Genomic DNA, 24,639 nt, shown 5'->3' with positions numbered 1-24,639 from the left:
TAGAGTAGATATACTAGAGTATATATTTATTTTAAATTTCCCGATTTTTCCCCCTTTCAAATCAATAATTGTCATTTTTAATCCATTTTTTCTTTGATTTAGTTCAAAAATCATCTTGTAAAATCCAAAAATATATTTAAAAAAAAACTAAAATAAACACTTTTAGATATATAAAAAACTAAATATTCAGGGCCCATATGTGGCCCGCAGGCCGTAGTTTGCACATTAGGGTGTTTAAGGTCCAGAATGTCAATTTGTTCCGTTTCCTATACCCGAGTCCTTTCCCCGCCAACAAACCCACGCCCTCCCGCTTCCACATCTTGTGTACAATTACGGCACCCCCTACTGCTACGTCCTCCTCCCCCTCCTCGGCGTCTCCCCCCCTCCCTTCCTTCCTTCCTTCTTCCGACGGCGTCCCACCTCCACCACCCCCACAAAAGGCACCTCGAATCAATACAAGGCCTAATCACGAAGGCAGAAACGCGGGACCGGAAAAGACGTTTGTCATCTCTTTCTGTCTTGTTTTTTTGTTTTTTTAACTGGCACACCTCGGCTTTTTCTGGCAGACTTCGACATACACACAAAAAAACGCGGTTAGAAACTGTTTCCTCTCTTTTCGCCCTTTTTGCCGCCTTCTCGTTACTCAGAGGGTATTTTTAGGGGCGGAGATGAACGTTTGTTTTGTTGTTTTTCTTTTTTTTTTGAGGAGTTGGTGTGCTCAAATTTTGCTTGAAAAACAACGGTTAGCTAAACTAAATTAAGATAAAGAGTTTTGGTGATAGCTAAGGTTCAGCGAAAGTTTTTTTTGGAGTAGTTTTGGGTTTGGTAAAAAGTTATTTAAGGTTTTTTGTGGAAAACATGGTTCAATCTAATGAGGCTACATTTATTCTTGCATTATGATTAAAAATATAATTAATATTTTGCAGTTTAGAGTTTTGGTGGTAGCTAAGGTTCATCTAAAAAAACAAAATCAACAGTAAACATTTTTTAATGGAAAATATGGTACATTCTAACAAGGATTCATTATTTTTTTCATAAAAACAGTTCTTAAGAAAATAAAATTAATCTTAAGAGTTTAGTTGCTAGGTAAGAGTCATCAAAATATATATTTTTATTTTTTTTAAATAGTAGTTTTGGCTTTTGGTAAAAAAAATCCTGCACGTTTTTATGTGGGCCGAACCATTTTATATATAATATGTATTTAGATTTTTATTTTTTATAAATGGATTAAAAGAACTTCATTAAACCCCCTGAATATTCAGTTTTTTATAGATCTAAAACAATATTTATTTTAGCTTTTTTAAATATATTTTTACAATTTTACAAAATGATTTTTGAACTGAAAACAGAAAAAATGACATATGTCAAAATTTTACTCGTATCTCAAGATAAATATTTGCCTAAAATTTTACCCGTATCTCAAGATAAATATTTGCCCAAAATTCTACTCATATCTCAAGATAAATATTTTCCCAAACTTTTACTCGTATCTCAAGATAAATATTTAGCCAAAATTCTACTCGCATCTCAAAATAAATATTTGGCCAAATTTTTACTCGTATCTCAACAAATATTTTTACCCAAAATTTTACTCATATCTCAAGATAAATATTTCCCCAAAATTTCACTCATATCTCAAGACACATTTTCCCAAAATTTCACTCGTATCTCAAGACACATTTCCCCAAAATTTCACTCGTATCTCAAGACACATCTTCCCAAAATTTCACTCGTATCTCAAGACACTTCCCAAAATTTTACTCGTATCTCAAGATAATTATTTCCCCAAAATCTCACTCGTATCTCAAGACACATTTTCTTAAAATTTCACTCGTATCTCAAGATAAATATTTTCCCAAAATTTCACTCGTATCGCAAGATAATTATTTTCCACAAAATTTTACTCGTATCTCAAGATAAACCCTAACCCTCATCAAAAAAACTCCCTTAAACCACACCCATTTTAAATTTAACCCTTTACCCTCCTACTGGCAAAAAGTGAACCCAATTCCACACTAAATTCCCTTTAACTGAAATCTCCGTCATACCTAGCAAAAAAACGGCACAGGGCGCACATTTCCACCACCCACGCCCGAAGACGGCGAATGATCAAAGACACGCACTCGAATCGTCTCTCCGGCTGACCTCGCTAAAGACGCGATGGCGGTGGCGGCGGCGGCGTCTCGGGCGCCGGCGCCGGAGGGCCAGAGATTTGAGGGCGGCGAGCTTTTAAAGCCAATTAAACGGGTCTGCTTAGAGGAGCCATGCTTCCCTTTTTAATGCCCAGTCGGCCCTGAGCTGTGCTCGCCGTTTACTAACGAAGGACGCTTATAGCCCGCTTAGCAACCGGCGGCTTTTAGCCAATCATGTGCTTGATATGCTACATTATGCGCTAAAATGGGGGTGCTTATTATTTTCATCATCAGTGCCTTTGATTAGATTTTTTAAAAATAATTTAACGCCTATAGGCGTTTTTGTACCTCCGTGTTTTGAACCGAACTTGGGGAGATAAGTCCGATCCGTTTGATTGGTAGTGATTGGTCGCCGGCTAAATAAAAGTAGAGTGGTACATCTAGAAGAAATAAAAATGTTTTTTTTTTCAATCTAATATCCTGTTTTGGGTGTTTTTTCAGAGGGTTGGAACAAATTAATGAGTTTTTAGTTCATTTCTATGGGAAACGTTCATTTGAGTTAAGAGTAAATTGACATACAAGCTCAGTCCCGGAACGATATAAGCTCGTATCTCGAAAATGTGTCAAAAAATGTCAATGCTATCTTTATTTTTCCTTTTAAAAAAGAGCTAAAGAGAAATACCTAAAAAAAATGCATTCATTTTCGGAGTCGCTTAACCTTACAAGGGTCGCAGGGGGTGCCGGAGCGTATTCCAGATAACGATGGACACCCTGCATCGGTGGCCAGCCAACCGCAGTGTGCAAGGAGAAAAGACAACCAATCACTAGTAGCCAGAGGCAAAATAAAGTGTTAGCCTAGCATGTTTTTGGGCATGGGAGTCAATTTGGATCTCCCGGATAAAACCCACACAAACCTCCAAATTCCACACAATGAGGACTGACCTGGAATTGAACTCAGGACACCCAAACTGTGAGGCCGATGTGCTAAACAATAATCTAAATACTTTTCATTCATTTTTTTGAATCGATTAGCCTAAAAAAATGTCATGGGGGGGGGTGCTGGAGCTTATCCCAGCCAACTATGTGGTAGAGACAACCCGACTCAGTCGCCAGCCAATCACAAGGCACAAGAAGACAGACAACAAATTACAAATAAGGGCAAATTAGAGTGTTCAACCAGCTAGCTTAGCATCTTTTTGGGATATGGGAGTAAACCAGATTTCCCAAATAAAATCCACACAACCCCAAAGCTAACATCCAAACTCCATTAAACAGTCTCTCTCCGTTATTCATACTATTTATATATATATATTATATTTATACTCATTTACAGTTTACTGCATTACGACACGATGGAACAGTGGATATTACCGCCCTGCAACTCAGAAGTCGTGGGTTCGATTCCCTGCCCCAAAACGCAAAACAACAACAAACCAAAACAGATCCGAGACTTTAAACGAGCCGCTAAAGCCAACGGCATCAAACCCGGTCTTTCGGGGGCCACACCGTCAAGCAAGGCAGCATTCCTCCCTCCCTCCCTCCCCCCTTAGTCCGATTTCCTCCCCCCTCCTTCCCTCCCCCATGGTAGCGAGGGTGGTGACAGCTCAGACAGCCAGACTCCTTAATTCCTCTCTTACTCCGTTAATCTGTCATCTTTATCAGGCCGGCGAAGGGGGCGGAGTGAGGAAAGGCCGGGCGACTGGGGGGGTGGGGGTGAGGGGGACGCGGCGCGGGGTCTGCCCCCCCCCCCCCCAATCAATCTCCACATTACAGCTGACAGAATGGTGCTAATAACTTATTGATCCCTCTTTCCGAGCGCCGGCCGGGGCCTCCGTCGCCCCCCCGAAAAGCGCCGCCATTGATTGGCCGCCGACGCCGCCGGGGGAGGGGGAGGAGGGGAGGATTGTCGGGGGGGGGGGGGGGGGGGGGGGGGGGAGACGGACAGGGGCGACGCGGGGGCGCTTGGGCTCGTGCCGAGGGAGGATGCGACGCGGCCAACGTGCGTAAAAAGGACACGGCGCCCCCGACCGATCTTTTATTTGGGTGTGGGAGGGGTGTGTGTGTGTGTGTGTGTGTGTGTGTGTGTGTGTGTGGGGGGGGGGGGATTAATAGAAGTGGAGCTCAAGAAGAATTATGGGCCGCGGGAGGACAAAACGTGTCGCTAAATGCTAAGTCATCTGGCGCGCAGGTGGCCGCAAGAACTTTGCAAAAGCTGGAACTTAGCTTAACTTTAGATTAGTGAAAAAAAACAAAAATGTTAAAAAAGATTTTATTGGATATTGAGAGTCTTCACGAATAAGTCGCACCCTTAAAATTGCCTTAAAATGGTTTAATTTTGCAATTTTTCGAGTATAAGCCGAAACCTGATTGAGAATTTTCATCTCCATATTTGTAGTTTTAATAGGGAGTTCAAATGTGTTACTTTAAAGGGAAAATCTTAAAAAATATATTTAATTTATATATATTTATTTATTTAGTCATTTATTTATACATATATTTATTTAGCCATTCATTTGCACGTATATTTATTTAGCCATTCATTTATAAAAAAAAACATTTATTCATGTATTTATATATTTATATATATTTATTAAGTCATTTATTTATTCATTTTTATATTAAAATTTTATTTTATATATCTTTATCTTATATATCTATTCACGATATTTTCTTATTTATATATATATTTATTTATTTATGTATATATTTATTTATCTATTTAGTTATTTACTATTTAATTTATATATATTTATTTACTTAGTCATTTATTTATATGTATACATATATATATATATATATATATATATATATATATATATATATATATATATATATATATATATATATATATATATATATATATATATATATATATATATATATATATATATATATATATATATATATATATATATATATATATATATATATATATATATATATATATATATATATATATATATATATATATATATATATATATATATATATTCATTTTTATATTAAAATTGTATTTCTGAGATACTTCAAAAGGATGGTCTGCTGGATTGCACACTCAAAAAAGTTGTTGCCTCCACGTAGATAAATTCAAAAAGGAAGTCATGTGACCAGTACAACCAGGAAATATGTTCATAGCGATCTACTTTTTCATCCCTAGGTAAGATAGCGGCGCCCTGAGCGAGCAATGGCAGGCACAAGTAGCAATTTTTCACCTTTTATGCAAAATAAGGTTAATTTTTTTCTTGAATTTCATTCATAGACGTCAAAATTAACTTTTTTAGCGTTTTTTTTCTGTTTATCTTTTCTCTATTCTGAAATAAATGACCATATCGGCCATATTGTCTTTCGTCATTTTACAGTTTCCTGCATGTCAAGTCTAATTTATGCGCATATAAGCCGTACCCTCGATTCAGTCATCATTTTTTAGCAAAAAATACGGCCTATATGTGAGAAAATACGTTAAATTTTCCCTGAATGCGCAATGGCAGGCACAAGTTAATATTTTTTTCACGTTATATAAGCAAGATATGTATTTTTTGTTGAATTTCCTCCATATATACATTTTTTTGCCTTTTTCTCTATTTTGAAAATATTTTTTTGACCATATATGCCAAAAAATATGGAAAATAATCCAAAAATATGTCATAAATATTAAATAAGTAGTTTTTTGGGGGGTCCTACCATGTGATTTTGATTTAAAAAATCCACTTAGATATATTTTGGTCAATTTTGAGGACTTGTTTCAAATTTTTTGTTACATTCTTTTTAGTCTGACTGTTGCATTGAAAGTGGCGTGGCGGCGATCACATGCTTGACATGTCTGCCTCACAGCTTTGAGGTCACGGGTTGGAATCCGGTCGCAGGCTTCCTTCCTGTGGAGACTTTCCGGCTTCTCCCAAAACAAAACAAACGCCATTCAAGTCTTTAAATAGTAAATAGTTGCTGAAAATGCTTGTTTATCTCACATTCGTTGACGACAGATCTTTATGACGTGGGTTGTTGTTTGTCCCTTTATTTAGCAAATATTAGTTATTAGCCAACTTGGAATGGCACCTACAACCCACACTTTGTCGTTTTGACTCCTTTCTATAACCTAAAAAATAAAACTATTGTCCTATTGTATTAATAAGCCTTTCTACAGTCTCAACAAATGAGCAAAAAAACAAAATCTTTAAAAGCAAAACGCTCTTCAACCCAAAAAAAACAAAACAGGCCCTTAAAAGCACACACACACACACACACACACACACACACACACACACACACACACACACACACACACACAAACACACCCTAAAAAGCACACACACCCTTAAAATCACGTGCACACATACACACACACTTAAATGCACACAAACACACACACAGACAATAACACACCCTAAAAATGCACAAACACACAAACAAATACACACAAACACACAGACATACACACACAAACACACCCTAAAAACGCACAAACACACCCTAAAAACGCACAAACACACCCTTAAAAGCACAAAAACACACACACACACAGAGACAGACACAAACACACACCCTAAAAACGCACAAACACACATAAACACACCCTTAAAAGCACAAAAACACACAGACAGACACAAACACAGACACAAACACACCCTTAAAAGCACACACACACACACACAAATTTACACACACACACACGCACAAACACACCCTTAAAAACACACAGACAAAGTTTACACACACACACACACACACAAAAACACACAAACACACTTTAATAGCACACACCTACACACACAAACACACCCTTATAAGCGCACACACACACAGACAACCACACACAAAAACACCCTTAAAAGCAGAAACACACAAACACACACAGACACAAACACAAACACACACAGACACAAAAACACACACACACACACACACACACACACACACCCTTAATAGCACACACACACACACATAAACACACACACACCTACATACACACAAACAAACACACATACACACAAAAACCCTAACCCTAACCACCCCAACAAGTTGCAACTGCCTATATCCCGTCCATGTGCACATAACCAAAGACAAGGAAGTCCCCTCACCCCTCCCCTCCCCTAAAAAAACCCTCCACCTTATCTACTACGTATTTGAGTCTCCAGCCGGAGCGACCACAGCGCCACAGTTTACAGTCTCCACGGCGGGCCGCCAGACTCTCAAACCCCGGCGCCCGTGCCCCTCCCCACTCCCTCAACCACCCCTCCCTCCTTCCCCCCATCGGCGCTCACAGACCCTCTGAATAGCCGCCGGCTGGGGAGCGAGAGCGCGAACAAGGGAGGGAGGGGCGGGAGGGAGAGGAGGCAGCCTTCCTGTCTGTCCCTCAGATTTAATTAACGGCCTACTCCGGCACAGAGACGACCTCCTTTCCTCCCCGCACGCACGCACACACACACATACACACTGTCCGCCGCCATAGCCGCCGCCAGTCCCCCCTCCCCCCTCCCCAAACCACCACCCCCACCCCCCACCCCCTCCGGTGCCGCCGCCACCGCGCCCCATTCATCTCTCCTTGTCCCGTTTGGCTAATTCCAAACGTTTTCTTCCACAACGCTATCAGCAGCGTCCGCTCTATTCTCAAGCCTATTTTACATCCTGTTTTTTTGTTTGGGCGAAATTTCCTGCTGGTTTCCCGCGTTTGGCTCTAAAGTTCAGGGTTGGAAGTGAACTTTTTTGGGTATTTTTTTTTAAAACCAGCTAACTGCTAACTCATCTTATCTTAGCCACCCAGAAGTGTCAATCCACATACCCGCATTTTATCTTTACAGGATCAGCATACAAAAGTATAAAGAAATACAAGTTTGAAGTTCTTACTAAGCAACAACGCAATACAAAATGCAGATAGTCATACCTTGAGATACAAGTTTAATGCGCGTGACAATTTATTCATATCTATACATATATATTTCAGCAAAACACTTATTTATATATTTATTTAGTCATTTATGTATATATATTTATTTAGTCATTTATTTATATATATTTATTTAGTCATTTATTTATATATATTTATTTAGTCATTTATTAATATATTTTTATTTAGTCATTTATCTATATATATTTATTTAGTCATTTATTTATATATAATTATTTAGTTATTTATATATATTTATTTAGGCATTTTTCATATATATTTATTTAGTCATTTATTTATATATATTTATTTATATATTTTTATTTAGTCATTTATTTATATATATTTATTTGGTCATTTATTTAGATATAATTGTATTTTTTATATATTTATTTAGTTACTTAGTTAGCTTTATTTATGTATATTTTTGCATATTTATTTATTTTTGTTTATTTATTTATATCAGTTTGTTTTTTATTTATTTATTTGTTTAACTTATTCATGAACTATTTATTTATGTCTAAAATGTATTTTTCTGTGTCTGTATTCTCCCCTCTTTCTACAGTAACAGCGAAATTTCCCAAATACATTATGAATAATATTATCTAATCTAAATCAAATATTGCCATAAAAAACAACCTAACAAATTTATTTTGGCCCCACCCCCTGAAAAAAAGAATAAAAATATTCTTTAAATTCTTCTAATTCAACATCAATGTTCACAAAGTAACAAATATACTCATACCTCTACTTACAAATTAATTGGTTCCAAGACTTTTTCTGTAACTTGAACATTTCGTAAGTAGAAGTGTACTTTATATGTAAAATTCTCTAATTGGTTCCACGGTCCTCAACTACCAACAAAACCCTTTAAAATTAGTCAAAGTATCCCCATTTTGTATGAAAAATGTGCGTAAACACGCAAAAATGAGAAAAAAATCTAAGAAAACAATTTTTAATGCCTTAAATAAATAAATAAATCTCCAACTAAGATGTAATACCCATATTTGGCCACCATTTCAAAATAAAATAACGTATAAGGAAAGGCATTTACTTTTTGGGTGAAAAAAAGTCCACCTGACAAACAGCAGTGACCTTATACCCACAATTCCTTATTCTCGGGGGTGCCGTATGGCAAATTAATCCGGCAGACAAAAGAGATGAGCAAAGGTGGAGAGAGGGTACGCGGGTGTCGGGTCTGAGCTTATTAGCCACTTGCTGCGCTAAAGGCTAATAGGATGAGGAAAATAGGGTCAACACGGGGTCAAATCTGCATTTTGCATGCCAGGTCGGCGATCCTCGTGAGGATAATAAGCGTTAGGAATAATGAGTAAAGGAATATTTACATGATTAAAATATACTTTGTTCATTGCATTGAAGTTACATAATTGTAAAGTCTACAACTTTATACACAAAAAACTTGCAGTTTGTTTACATTTTTTAAAAATTCATAAGAATATGCTATTTTTTTATTTTTATTATTTATTTTTACTTATTTGATGCCATTTGGAGCAAATAAAATATTAGTTCAAATTATAATCAAATTTAATTCAAATTTTGTTGAATTATGCCGACATTAGATAGAATTTTTCTATATTTAAGACAGCATTAAAATATATATTTTTTATATTAAAAAATATTTGTATTTGGGATTAAGCTAAATATAAATTAATTTTTTTTAAAAAAACAACAAAACAATGGACATTAAAAACAATCCATTTTGCGTGATCTGTATTAAAACATTATTTACTTTTTCTTATATTTTATATATTACTATTTCTATTTAATATATTTATATTTTTATTTAATATATTTATATTTTTATTTAATATATTTATATTTTGATTTAATATATTTATATTTTTATTTAATATATTTAATTTTTATTTAATATATTTATATTTTATATATTTATATTTTTATTTTATATATTCATATTTTATATATTTATTTTTTTATTTCATATATTTATATTTTATATATTTATATATTTGTATTTTTATTTTATATTTATAATGATATTTTATCGCTATTTCACAGATATTTGTTGCTAATAACTGTAGATTTCATCTTAAAAAAAAAACAAGCGCTAACATTAGCAAACTAGAAAATGGCTAACGCTAAATACCGCTTATTGGCTAACGCTAAATACCAGAGTCACTGCCAGTCCCGAGCAACCTAAAACACCCGCACGCATAACAATAAAACCCGATTAGTACGTTTGTTTTCCCAGCCATGAAGCTCACAAGAGGCTACTTAACAAATAACAGCGATTAAACGCCGTCTGGGTTCCGTGCGTTAACACTTAGCTTAGCGCGCGGCATGGTTCCTCTGTTAGCATGATTGTTGGCTTTAATGGCAAACAATACTATTTATTCTAAAGTCAATGGAAAAGGGGGGGGGGTCACCCCCCTGGCGTAAATCCCGGAGCGCTAAGTGACAGGCTAGCGACCTCCGGGAAGTAAATCAGATTAAGACAAAATCCTCCGAAAATTAAGATGATATACTCATACCTCTACTTACAAAATTCATTGGTTTCAAGACTTTTTCGTAAGTAGAAGTGTACTTTATATGTAAATTCTCTCATTCGTTCCACGGTCCTCACATAACTATCAACTAGCCTGTTAAAATTGGTCAAAATATCCCAATTTTGTATAAAAAATGTGAAGAAACACAAAAATGTTAAAAAAATTATAAGGAAATCATTTGTTAATGTTTTAAAATAAATAAAGCATAAGAAAATGTGCCCGGCGCCCTTGAAATATCTTTCTATGTTGTCATTATAGATGTAATACCCATGTTTCTCCGCCAGATGGCGGCAATATCCGGTTCTACTAGGTCCAAAAGCTGTCTACTTTGTAGTCCATTTTAGATTTTTACGTGTGCCCTATGTATGTGTGCGGGAAAATATTTGTATTTGTACTGATTTTAATCGCTTAATTGGGGGATTTCAAAATAAAATAAAGGATAAGGAAATGTATTTACTTTAAAACTTTTTTTTGTTGCTCAAGTCACTCATCTATATAAAAAAAAATGTAACCTGAAACTTTTGTACCTAGATGTATTCGTAAGTAGAGGTATGACTGTACCTTGACATATGAGTGTCCCAACATAAAAAAAATTTGAGATATGAGGTTGTACAGAAATTCCTCGATTATCGGAAACGTAAGAAACTTCACATGAAAACGTATTTGAAGTGTGTATAGTAATCTAAGTTCCTAAATATAAAGTTTATGTCATGTGACATTTTAGTATTAATAATCATAACTGAATTAGAGTAAATAAAAAGATATTTATGTCATTGTAATATCCTGTTTTGGTGTTTTTTCAGAATAAGGGAATTGATTAATTTTTATTTAATTCATTTCAATGGGAAAAAATGATTTGAGATACGAGTAAATTGACATACGACATCCCGGAAGACTTTAAGCTCTTATCTCAAGGCATTATTGTACTACACGAGAAAAATTGACATACGGCATCCCGGAAGACTTTAAGCTCTTATCTCAAGGCATTACTGTACTACACGAGTAAATTGAAATACGAAATCCCGGAATACTTTAAGCTCTTATCTCAAGGCATTACTGTACTATACGAGTAAATTGACATACGACATCCCGGAAGACTTTAAGCTCTTATCTCAAGGCATTACTGTACTATACGAGTAAATTGACATACGACATCCCGGAAGACTAAGCTCTTATCTTAAGGCATTACTGCACTATACGGGTAAATTGACATACGACATCCCGGAAGACTTTAAGCTCTTATCTCAAGGCATTACTGTACTGTATTAGACACTTAGCATGGAATATTTAGCCGTGGGCAACATTATTGGGGGGGTCTTACCTGGGTGTCCCGTGCTGGCGTTAGCATCGGATGCTGATTGGCCCTCGGGTCCGCCATGTTGTCTGCTGTGGTGCAGGTTGGAGATGATTGTGGATAGGTCGCTGTCCCGACTGTGAAAAAGACAAACAGACAGTTGAGGACTTACGAAGTGTTTTTTCGCACAAGGCCCGATGCTAACGTTTAAAGTCCGGTGCTAACGTTAGCCGCTAGTCTCGAAGGTGCGTGGTAGGGTCTGACAGACAACCGCATCGGGCACTTTTGGGTGTGATCCCCACTCATCTTCCACGCTAAGATCTATTACCCGCATAATTCAGCGCCTTTAAGTAGTTTAGCAGCTTAAAACCCGATTATAGCGCTTCTGAGCGAGATGCCGTTTGAGTGGAACCGTCAAGATAAATATGAGTGTGAATATGAGTGTGTCCCCCACCGGATGACGTGATTGGGAATTGAGCCCGAACACAACATTTTCAGGGGATCCAAAACGGATGAAAAACATTGGGGTTTTAGATGGTTTTACGTTAGGTATCCGCTAGGATTCTTATGTTATGCTATCTGCTAATGTATGTTACACTAGGCACTTACGTAAGTTATGCCAGCCACTTGCGAATGTTATGCTAACCACTTGCATATGTTATGCTAGCCACTTGCGTATGTTATGCTAGCCACTTACGTATGTTATGTAATCCACTTGTGTATGTTATGCAAGCCACTAGCGTACCCATGTGATGCTAGCCACCAGTGTACCTAAGTTATACTATCCACTAGTGTGCCTATGTTGTGCTAGCTGCTACCATAAGTTATACCATCTGCTAGCGCATCTATGTTATGCTATCTGCTAGCGCACCTATGTTATGCTATCTGCTATTTAACCTATGTTATGCTAGCTGCTAGTGCATGCTATGCTAGCCATTTGTGTATGTTATGCTAGCTGCTAACGTATGGTATGCTAGCCACTTGCATATGTTATGCTAGCCGCTAGCGTGCCTATGTGATGCGAGCCACTGGCATACCTATGTTATGCTCTCCGCTAGCGTGCCTATGTTGTGCTAGCTGCTAGCATATGTTATGCTATCTGCTAGCATGTTTATGTTATGCTAGCAGCTAGCATACCTATTTTATGCTAGCCGCTAGCGTACCTATGTTATGCTAGCCGGTAGTGTGTCTATTATACAAGCCACTAGCGTACCTATGTTATGCTAGCCACTAGCCTATGTTATGCTAGCCGGTAGTGTGTCTATTATACAAGCCACTAGCGTACCTATGTTATGCTAGCCACTAGCCTATGTTATGCTTGGCACTGGCATTTTTTTAAGACAGCACGAGCAAAACTAAGTTTGATAATGAGGTTTCTTTATCTTGTTGCTCGATGCAATGCAAAAATCGATTGGCCTGTAGGGGGAGCCCTATTGAATAAAAAGTTTTTTCTTAGTTGGCGCTGCTTTAAAGCCCAAAAACAAATGGAAATTGAAAAAAAGCAAGAAATGGGTTTACCTCCCTTTAAGTTGGCTATGGCAAAACACAACGAGACCCCCCCCCCCCCCATCAATTACCCCTTTCCTCGCCAACAGACCCACCCACACAAGTGTGTCAGGGGGGTATTTCATTTGCAATCTGATTAGCATCCTGATCGCATTAAATGCCATAATGATGGGAAATAGCCGCTTAGCATTCGGGGGGAGCGCAGCGGCCGTGGAGTGGAAGTGGCGTCACACTTAATGGCAAACAGCTTGTGGAGTGGAGGAGGGGGCGGGGCTACACTTTTTTAGCTGACGCTCACAAACACGATAAGTCGCCGTTGTTGTTGTTGTTGTGTATTTGTCATTCTCTCATTTTGTCATTTGGGCAATTTCTTTGTTTTCTTTTGGTATTTACATAACTGTCAACTTATACATTTGTAATCGAATTTGATACGTTTTTGGGTCATTTTAAAGTGTGTAAGGGGTATAATAACTTTTGCAAGGGTATTTTTGAAGTACATTTTTGTAAATCTACATCTTGTTTTAGCCATTTTGGCTTATACGGTTTACTGTGTTATTTTTACATATTTTTTACTTCAAATTGTGTATGCTGTATAACAACTTTTTCACGGGGATTTTTGAAGTACGTTTATTTGTAAAAACTCATTTTGTTTTAGCCATTTTGGCTTATATAGTTTCAATTATCTTATATATATATTTTTTAAAATATTTCAAATTGTGTACTACGCTGAATAGTAAGTTTTGACACAGGAATTTTTGGAAGTATTTTTTTTGTAAAGCCCATTAAGTTTTAGCCTTTTCGGCTTATATGTTTTCCATTATTTTATTTATTTTTTTTAAATATTTCAAATTGTGTAGGCTGTATAGTAACTTTTGACACGGGAATTTTTTGAAGTATTTTTTTTGTAAAGCCTAATCAGTTTTAGCCATTTCAGGTTTATATTGTTTCCATTATTTTATATATTTTTATAGATTTTTATGAAGTACGTTTTTTTTTCAAAACTCATCACCTTTTAGCCATTTTGGCTTATACAGTTTCCCATATTTTTTAATTATTTCAAATTGTGTACCCTATATAATAATTTTTCCCAGGAATTTTTTGAAGTATGTTTTTGGCCAATTAAATTTAGCCATTTTGGTTTATACGGTTTCCAGTATTTTCTATATTTTTGAAAAATTATATCAATTTGTGTCCACCGTCTAATAACCTTTCTACAGATTTTTTTAAGTATGTTTTTTTTATCATTGTAGCCATTTTGGCTCTAATCCGGGTCGTCTCGGTCACTGGTAGCAGACCAAAAAATCATCGTTAACTGTTAATATACGTATCAACTTATACATTTTGCCATATTTCATGCTTTTTTTATCATTTCAAATTGTGTAAGCCGTATAATACGTTTTGTACGGAAAAGTTTTTTTTTTAAAAAGTCGTTTTTTTCTGTAAAACCGATTTCATTTTACCCATTTTGGCTCTAATCCAAATCATCTTAGTCATTTTTAGCAGAAAAAAACGTCACTGCCAATTGCTAATATTGTCATAATTTAAGCATAATATATCAATCATATCCACCTTTTCACTATATAAATATAGCTTGTCAGCAAGCAATGTACCCACACAGTCAAGCTTTCAGCATCACACAGCGACATCTACAGCATCTTAAATTTACTACATACACAAGGCGCACCAACTAATTGGGCGCACTGTCCATTTTGTAAAAAACTTGAGACTTTTAAGTGCGCCCTATGTGAGTAAATATGTTTTTTTTAATAAATCGCTTAATAGGGGGAATTGCAATCATTAATAAGGGGAACACGTATTCTTCGTGGGTTTCCTCCGGGTAATCCCACCTTCCAAAAAACATGTATGCTAGGCTAATTTAGCACTCTAAATTGCTCCTAGCTACAAATGATTGGTTGTTTGTCTCATCCTGCCCTGTGATTGGCTGGCCACCGATTCAGGGTGTCCCCTACCTCAGCTGGGATAGGCTCCAGCACCCTCCACAACCCTATTGAGGATAAAATAATTCAAAAAAAATGAACGGATGAATAATAAAGGGAAACAATTGTCCAAAGTTGACAAGTACGTATTTCAACCCGTCTTGAAATGTCACAAAATACGTGGCGTCAACTCCCAAAAACCCGTAAAAAAGTGGAAGAGACTCCCCAGGGGGTCTGCTATGACTCGGCAAAGCATCGTTTATGGGAGTGAAGTGGTGAAGGCTTCTTAGCTGAAACCGCTATGACGACGCCACACTGTTTTGCGGGCGCCAAATTTGGGGTTTTTTTACGGCCTGGTGATTATAGGATGCCGCCCTTAATGTCACGCGGCGGCCCGTCATGTTGTTTTGAGAAAAAGATGAAGGCTAGCGTCGACAATGTGTCGCTAGCTAGCTAGCAATGACTCATAAAACAGTCGAAATCCTAAAATTTGTGGTTTTTATAGGAAGTACAAATGTAAAAATCTTGAGAAAATCATAATATTTTTGAAATACTGTATAAATCGATTTTTGATTTAACATAGGCAAGTTTAAAAAGGTACATGCTAACTTAGCTGCCATCTTGGAACAGTGTAATTTCTTGCATATGAGCCTTAAAATGGTTGAATTTTGAAATTTCTCTCGTATAAGCCGCCCCCTTATTCACAATTTTTTACCTCCACATTCATGGTTTTAACTAACGGGTTGTTTTTTGTTGTTGTTATTTTTGACTAACTAACCAAGATTTGGAAGATTGTGATGTGAATTGAATCCTGTGTTATTTTATAAGTACAATTAGATTCACCATAAATTGCACATTTAAATTATTAGTCATCAACGGTTATATTTGATAATAAAAATCCAGTTTTAACAAAAAAAAACAAGGTGAGCTAAATACTAGGCGGCTGCCATCTTGGAACAGCATATTTTCTCGCATATGAGCCTTAAAATGGTTGAATTTCAAAATTTCTCTCGTAAAAGCCGCCCGCTATTCCAAATTTTTGACCTCCATATTCATGGTTTTAATAGGGAGTACAAATGTGTTACTTGGAAGGGAAAATCTTCAGAAAAATCATATTTCTGAGATACTAATGAATCAAAAGGATCGTCTGCTGGATTGCACACTCAAAAAAGTTGTTGCCTTCACCTAGAAAAATTCAAAAAGGAAGTCATGTTACCAGTACAACCAGGAAGTGTGTCCGTAGCGGTCTAGTTTGTCATTGCTAGGTAAGATGGCGACACCCTGAATGAGCAAAGGCAGGAAAAAGTGAGGTTTTTTTTGCGTTTTATGCGAAATACAGTTAACTTTATAGCGATAGCAGGCATACATAAGTAAGTTTTTTCATGTTTTATGCAAGATACAGTTTATTTATGTTCCTGAATTTCATTCATAGACTTCAAAATAAATTTTGTTAAGCGTTTAATGTGTTTATTTTTTCGCTATTTTGAAATAACTGACCGTATTGACCGCATTGTCTTGCGTTATGACGTCATGGCGTTAAGGGTCTCATAGTATTTCGACCTTGTTGCCATGCAGTTTTGTGCATGTAAAGTGCATATAAGCCTTACCCTCAATTCAGTCATCATATTATGAGTTACAAATACAGCTTATATGCGAGAAAAAACGGTCATTTAACTTTTTTAGGCCAAAAATTAAATAGTAATAATAACTGTCCCACAAAGAAAACTGAATCCGACACCCCCATTTCCGAGTAACGACGGGCGTCTTTTCAATTTCAAATTAAAAGCCGAAAAAACAAAATTTGTGACCTACATCAATGCAAATGCTAACTAAGCTAAGCTAACAACACTACAGCAGAAACGTATCAATCTGTCAATCAAAATATAATCGTGATAATACGACAGTGAACTTTTGTCGGAGGTTATCTCGGGTTATTATGGGGTGTCGAGTCTGCCGCTCTAAGCCACGAACGGCAAGGGCATTGTTAGCCGAGTAATTAGCGCGCTTTTTTTTCCCGAGCCGTCCCGCCTGGACTAATGAGCGGCTGAAGTCTGGCCCCGCCCCCTTCTCCCTTTTCATGGCCAAGGTCACCCCCCTGACCCGGAGGACGGCGGATGGAGTTATAAGACTCAGTCACCTGAGTCAGCACTCCCCAGAGGAGCTCTCTGGGATGCCACTCTGTGTCGGTGGTGGAAGGCGGTATTACATTATTTTTGGATCTGGACGCTAATAAGGACATGATTGGCTATTTTGTCATAAGCTCTTTCCTGAAATGGGCTAACTTTAGCTATACATTCAGTCAGTGACCCGGACAAGTGCTAGTAAGTAAAGTACAGGGTGGTCGGACGTTTGGTCGCCTGTCTTTTGGTCGCCGGTCAAATGGTGACAGAGTTTACTGCTAAAAACAGGTCTCAAATTATATTCATGAGAGAGAGTATAATATCTAAGTACTGATTATTATCAAAATACTGTTTATTATCTAAGTACTGTTTAATATCTTAGTACTGTTGAAACCAGCTGTCAAAATTATATTCGGGAGAGAATTTAATATCTAAGTACTGTTTTAATATCTAATAGAGTGAGTTTAATAACGAGGTACTGTTTAATATTGAAGTACTGTTTAATATCTGAGTACTGTTTTAATATCTAAGAGAGAGAGTTTAATATCGAAGTACTGTTTAATATCTAAGTACTGCTTTAAAATCTTAGAGAGTGAGTTTAATATCTAAGTACTGTTTAATATCTAAGTACTGTTTAATATTGAAGTACTGTTTAATATCGTAGTACTGTTTAATATTGAAGTACTGTTTAATATCGTAGTACTGTTTAATATTGAAGTACTGTTTAATATCGTAGTACTGTTTAATATTGAAGTACTGTTTAATATCAAAGTACTGTTTAATATCGAAGTACTGTTTAATATTTAAGTACTGTTGAATATCTAAGTATTGTTTCATATCGAAGTATTGTTTCATATCGAAGTACTGTTTCATATCGAAGTACTGTTTCATATCGAAGTACTGTTTAATATCGAAGTACTGTTTAATATCGAAGTACTGTTTAATATCTAAGAGAGTGAGTTTAATATCAAAGTACTGTTTAATATCAAAGTACCGTTTAATATCGAAGTACCGTTTAATATCGAAGTACTGTTTAATATCGAAGTACTGTTTAATATTTAAGTACTGTTGAATATCTAAGTATTGTTTCATATCGAAGTATTGTTTCATATCGAAGTACTGTTTCATATCGAAGTACTGTTTCATATCGAAGTACTGTTTAATATCGAAGTACTGTTTAATATCTAAGAGAGTGAGTTTAATATCAAAGTACTGTTTAATATCAAAGTACCGTTTAATATCGAAGTACTGTTTAATATTGAAGTACTGTTTAATATCGAAGTACTGTTTAATATCTAAGTACTGTTTAATATTGAAGTACTGTTTAATATCGTAGTACTGTTTAATATTGAAGTACTGTTTAATATCGTAGTACTGTTTAATATTGAAGTACTGTTTAATATCGTAGTACTGTTTAATATTGAAGTACTGTTTAATATCAAAGTACTGTTTAATATCGAAGTACTGTTTAATATTTAAGTACTGTTGAATATCTAAGTATTGTTTCATATCGAAGTATTGTTTCATATCGAAGTACTGTTTCATATCGAAGTACTGTTTCATATCGAAGTACTGTTTAATATCGAAGTACTGTTTAATATCGAAGTACTGTTTAATATCTAAGAGAGTGAGTTTAATATCAAAGTACTGTTTAATATCAAAGTACCGTTTAATATCGAAGTACCGTTTAATATCGAAGTACTGTTTAATATCGAAGTACTGTTTAATATTTAAGTACTGTTGAATATCTAAGTATTGTTTCATATCGAAGTATTGTTTCATATCGAAGTACTGTTTCATATCGAAGTACTGTTTCATATCGAAGTACTGTTTAATATCGAAGTACTGTTTAATATCTAAGAGAGTGAGTTTAATATCAAAGTACTGTTTAATATCAAAGTACCGTTTAATATCGAAGTACTGTTTAATATTGAAGTACTGTTTAATATCGAAGTACTGTTTAATATCGAAGTACTGTTTAATATCAAAGTACTGTTTAATATCAAAGTACTGTTTCATATCTAAGTACTGTTTCATTAGAAGTACTGTTTAATATCGAAGTACTGTTTCATATCGAAGTACTGTTTAATATCGAAGTACTGTTTAATATCGAAGTACTGTTTAATATCGAAGTACTGTTTAATATCGAAGTACTGTTTAATATCCAAGTACTATTTAATATCGAAGTACTGTTTAATATCCAAGTACTGTTTAATATCTAAGTACATTTGACTGGCGACCAAACGTCCGGTCACGAGAGTACAGTGGTACATTGAAATACGATTGCCCCGACATACGATCAATTTGAGATAGGAGTATAATTTTGAGTAAATATTTATCTTGAGATACGAGACCAATTTTGATATACGAGCATTTGCCGGAGACTGCTAATAAGACCAAAATGGCCACTGACTCCCTCGTGTTATGTCTCTCTCTGAGCACTGGGCGGAGAGGAGGATATACTACTTCTCATTGGCAAGTGGTTATGCGTTATCCTATTGTTAGGACATTTTTGTGCATAATTTTGGGAATATTTTGAACAGGTTGCATCTGAAAGTCAGGGTGGAGGCGGGGCTAATTGAGCCAAGAAAGGTATCAAAATTTAAACCAAAATTACAATAAGTTTAGTGTAAGGTTAGATCAAACTTATTTTTAAGTGTTTCTGCATTGTAATCCAAGTTCATTTAAATGTATTTATGTTATGTTACCAGGGCTTTGCCATGCAAAAAGTCTAATTTTAGTACTATTAAACACATTCTAGTACTATTAAACCACTAGTTATTTCTTACTTTGTTAACAGAAGTCAAATTACAACAAATAAAAACATTTTTCCAATCCAATATCCAGTTTTTGGTGTTTTATCAGAGGGTTGGAACCAATTAATTAGTTTTTAATTCATTTCTATGGGAGAAATTCATTTGAATTACAAGTAAATCGACATACAAGCTCAGTCCCGGAACGAATTAAGCTCATATCTCAAGGTACCACTGTATTACAATGCCCTGAATATTTTCCTGAATGAAAAAGTGTAACGAAAACAACATGCAAAAAACACACGTTGTTTTTTTTTTTTATGCTAGCCTAATAAATGACAGAATCCTTGACAAGACGATTGCGTGGGTTCCTTCTCCACACGAGAGGAAACTCCAACTGTGAGCGAGACGGGAAAGGACTCAGCGTGAACGCCAAGCGCTACCCCGTCGAGGCCTCGGCGTGTCGAGTCTGACGACGTGGCGATGCCGGGGGTCGCGCTAGGCGCTAGCCAGAGCCGGCACCGCTAGCGGCGCTCTGGCGCTCTGGCGCCACGTCTCACACCGCCACTGGCAAAGTGCTGACAGACGGGCTACAGGGGATGCCAAGCCAATTCGACAAGGAAGAAAGAGGTCAAGAGCGGGATTGGACCTGTGTACGTACCAATGCAGACCGATTAAATGACACACTAGCCCACCGTGCGAGAGAGTTAAAGTCAAATTGGCCTTATTAGAAAGGAATGGGATCAAAAAAAGAAGATATTTACCAAAATAAAAGGCGTTTTGTCAGGTTTAAAAAAAAAAAAATTGCAGTACCGGAGGTTGCCACTGTTGTCTCACTAGTATTCACCCATAGAGCCTCATTCAAAATAGCTGATTTCAACATCAATATAAACTAGTTGTGGAACGTGCTATGAGCTTGAAATTGATGATGTCATCACTTTTGTATGACAATGGCATTAAGTATAATTGTGAAGGCATATTGTATCTTTTAAAAAATATTATAAAGTAGGTTGCCAGATTCATATTTTGACACTAAATTGGAATTCTGTGCAAACTTGGCATTTATCGGCCATTAAATGAATACAGTGGTACCTCGATATACGATATATACATATATATATTTTATTTTTTCACGTTTTTATGAATTTAAAAAAATATATATATTTATTATTTTACTTTAGTAGCAAGAATGAATTTTTTTAAAGATGGATAACCATACTTTTTTCAATTATCACAGCCATTTCTGGTCTACATTAACTGCGATACTTGAGGGATTACTGTAGTTATAAAATTGTTCATGCTTTCCAAGAAAAGATAATTTCAGGTATAATATTACTAGGATACACCATATTTTCTCACATATAAGCCACACCCTTACAATTGCCTTAAAATGGTTGTAATTTTACAATTTCTCTCCCATATAAGCCGCAATCTGATTGACAATTTTTACCTCCATATTTGTAGTTTTAATAGGGAGTACCAATGTGTTACTTTGAAGGGAAAATTTTAAGAAAAATCTTATTTCTGAGATACTGTATGAATCAAAAATATCGTCTGCTGGAATGCAAATAGAAAAAGGAAGTCATGTGACCAGTACAACCCGGAAATGTGTCCATAGCGGTCTAGTTTTTTAGTTTTTAGGTAAAATGGCGGCCTCTTGAGCAACCAAGTAAATCATAAACGTCAAAAATAAATGTTTTTTCACATTTTTATCTGTTTATCTTTTCTCTATTTTGAATTAAATGACCGTATCTGCCGGATTATCATGCGTTATGGCGTTATTTCGTCAAATTTGTGCGCATATAAGCCGTACCCTCAATTCAGTCATCTTTTTTTTTAATGAATTACCTATTTTGAACCGCCCATTCGTCTTCAAAGTATTTTTTCCACATCCATCGAACAAATCCGATTGGTTAAGACCCTTCCACGACTCACTTAACGCCACAGCGGTCAATGAAAATGGCATTTTCCGCCATTAGACATCCCATAATCCCTTTCGTCCAAAGCCATTTGGCCGAGACGGATGTGAGTCGGTCACTTTTAAAGAAAAATGTAAAAAAAAACGGACATATTAGTCATAAGTGTTCTTTAAATTCATTATCATCTTAAAGCGCCGGCGCCGCGAGAGTCGCTGGGGGTGGGCGTCGGCTTAAACGAGGTTAGCGGATCCATTTAAGGCAGGCATGTCCAAAGTCCGGCCCGCGGGCCAAATAAGGCCCGTGGACAAATTTTTACCGGCCCACGGCCTCTATCATGAAATCAATAATACACGGCCCGCCAGCACTGTTGACCACAGTATAAAATAAATGTGTACAAAAAGCTATTTTTCACTTCACCAGAAGATGGCAGTAGCCCTGTGGCCGCACTCTGGCCGCCGTGACCCTTGCGTCATTGTTTCAGCCCAGCCCATTTCTAACATGTAAACAAAAAAAGGAAAGTTGACCGGGAGGGCCGCCGCTTCCAGGATAAGTGGAAATTTGAGTATTTTTTCACTGAAATACGAAACAACTGTGTCTGCCTAATTTGCCAAGAGACTGTGGCTGTTTTCAAGGAATTCAACATTAAGAGGCACTACCAGACGAAACATGCTAGCTACGACAAGCTAACTGGGAACGAACGCGGTGAAAAAGTGAAGCAACTGGAAGCTGTTTTAACGGCACAGCAAAGCTTTTTCACAAGAGCCCGTGAGTCAAATGAAAATGCCACAAAGGCAAGCTACGAAGTGGCAACGCTAATTGCAAAGCACTGCAAACCTTTCAGTGACGGTGAATTTATTAAAGACTGTGTAATGAAAATGGTTGAGAAAATTTGTCCCGCGAAGAAGCAAGAGTTTGCCAATATTTGCCTGGCTCGTAATACTGTGGCACGGAGAATTGAAGACGTTTCATTAGATATTAAGAGACAGTTAGAGGCAAAAGGAACTGAGTTTGACTTTTTCTCGTTAGCGTGCGATGAAGACCTGGACTACATACTGCAGTCAAGATCCCAGTATCACCCTTCACATTAGTGCAGGCAAGATATTTGTTAAGTCCTCTGAGTTGAATAAATTCTTAAATCTCAGTTCATTATTTTTTTTGTGATGGTCAAAATCACAGTTTGAATATGCAGTGATCATTGTTTTGTTTTCAGCACTGTTCCTACAGTGAGCATATAATAGTGAATAATATGTGATGTTTCACATGAACTTAAAAATCCTTGATAGTTTTTTTATTTTTTTGTGGTTTGTGATTTCGGTAAAAACCTAAATGTAAAAAAAATGTAAAAGTAAAAGTATGCCATTTGTAATTAAAAAAAATCCCAAAAAGTTAATTTGCATTTAATGTTAATGGTTCAAAGAATGTCAGGCTAAAAGTCGGCCCGCACACATTTTCACCTTACCAAATCTGGCCCTCTTTGCAAAAAGTTTGGACACCCCTGATTTAAGGCGTCACAGTTGGTGTGCTGTCCGCCGTGAGACGTGAAAAACATCCCCTCTACTAATGAGCTAGCGCCAGACGCTAATAATGAAGATGGGGACCGGTCGGTAAAGGTTAATCAATGAACGGTCGCTGCCGTGTTATGTTTAGCCGCGCTGGGATTTTTCCAAAACGTCACGTGATCGTTTATCTGGGTGGAAAATGAGCGGAATAATTTTGAATTTTTATTTAGTAAAGAGCTAAAGAGTTTTTGGCTCCGCCTTTGATTTGCCCATGGGTGCAAATGGGTTTTTTTTTTACGCATGTTATCGGGATATTTATGAAGAATATTATTGAATATTTTGGATTATGAGTTGGAGAAGCCTGAAAATACACAATTTAGGGAAAATATTTATATATATATATATTTATTTTTATTTATTTATTATTATTTATTCTTATTTATTCTTATTTATTTTTATTTATTCTTATTTATTTTTATTTTTTTGTATTTTTTGTATTTATTTGTATTTATTTGTATTTATTTGTATTTTTTTTGTTTTTATTTATTTTTATTTATTTTAAGTCACATTTCATATTTAATCAAAAACCAAGAACAAACAAAAAATAGAACAACTGGCTAGTTGGCTAAATGTTAACATAACACCCAAAAAATGTAGCCTAAAAAAATAAAAATAATAAAAATAAATAAATAAATTAAGTCATACACTTGAGACTTATAGTCCGGAAGATGCATAATATATTTTGAAGTACATTAATTGTGACATTAAAAGTCACAATAAGGAATCGTTTTAAACTACCACAACTATTTTGCAAGATTATTATATTAATTTTATTCCCACATATTAGCCGCCTCTATGTATAAACCACATAGTTAAAATGACCTTAAAAATAGATTAATTTTACAATTTCAATAAACCGCCCCTTGATTGACAACCTCCATATTGATGGTTTTAATAGTGAGCACAAATGTGTTACATGAGGTATCTTCTCTTTGAAATTTTTCCGCAGTCCAACTTTCTCCCAATTTGACGCCTGACTTTGGACCAGCACCATTTTTTTTTACATTTAA

The 24,639-nt window shown here is 36.0% G+C and overlaps 1 protein-coding gene across 3 annotated transcripts in view; it reads right to left on the bottom strand.

The window, feature by feature from the left end:
• Window positions 1–24,639, bottom strand: part of samd11 (sterile alpha motif domain containing 11) — an 80,825-nt gene that overhangs the window by 34,221 nt on the left and 21,965 nt on the right. For all 3 annotated transcript variants that reach the window (XM_077714932.1, XM_077714914.1, XM_077714923.1), the window contains exon 4: window positions 11,863–11,972. In XM_077714932.1, coding sequence (XP_077571058.1) covers window positions 11,863–11,972 — 110 coding nt within the window. The remainder of the gene's footprint in view (window positions 1–11,862; window positions 11,973–24,639) is intronic.

Source organism: Stigmatopora nigra, chromosome 1 (genome assembly GCF_051989575.1).
Source record: "Stigmatopora nigra isolate UIUO_SnigA chromosome 1, RoL_Snig_1.1, whole genome shotgun sequence".
NCBI lineage: Eukaryota > Metazoa > Chordata > Actinopteri > Syngnathiformes > Syngnathidae > Stigmatopora > Stigmatopora nigra.
The sequence above is the reverse complement of the archived record's forward strand: the minus strand, read 5'-3'. Positions and strand labels throughout refer to the sequence as shown.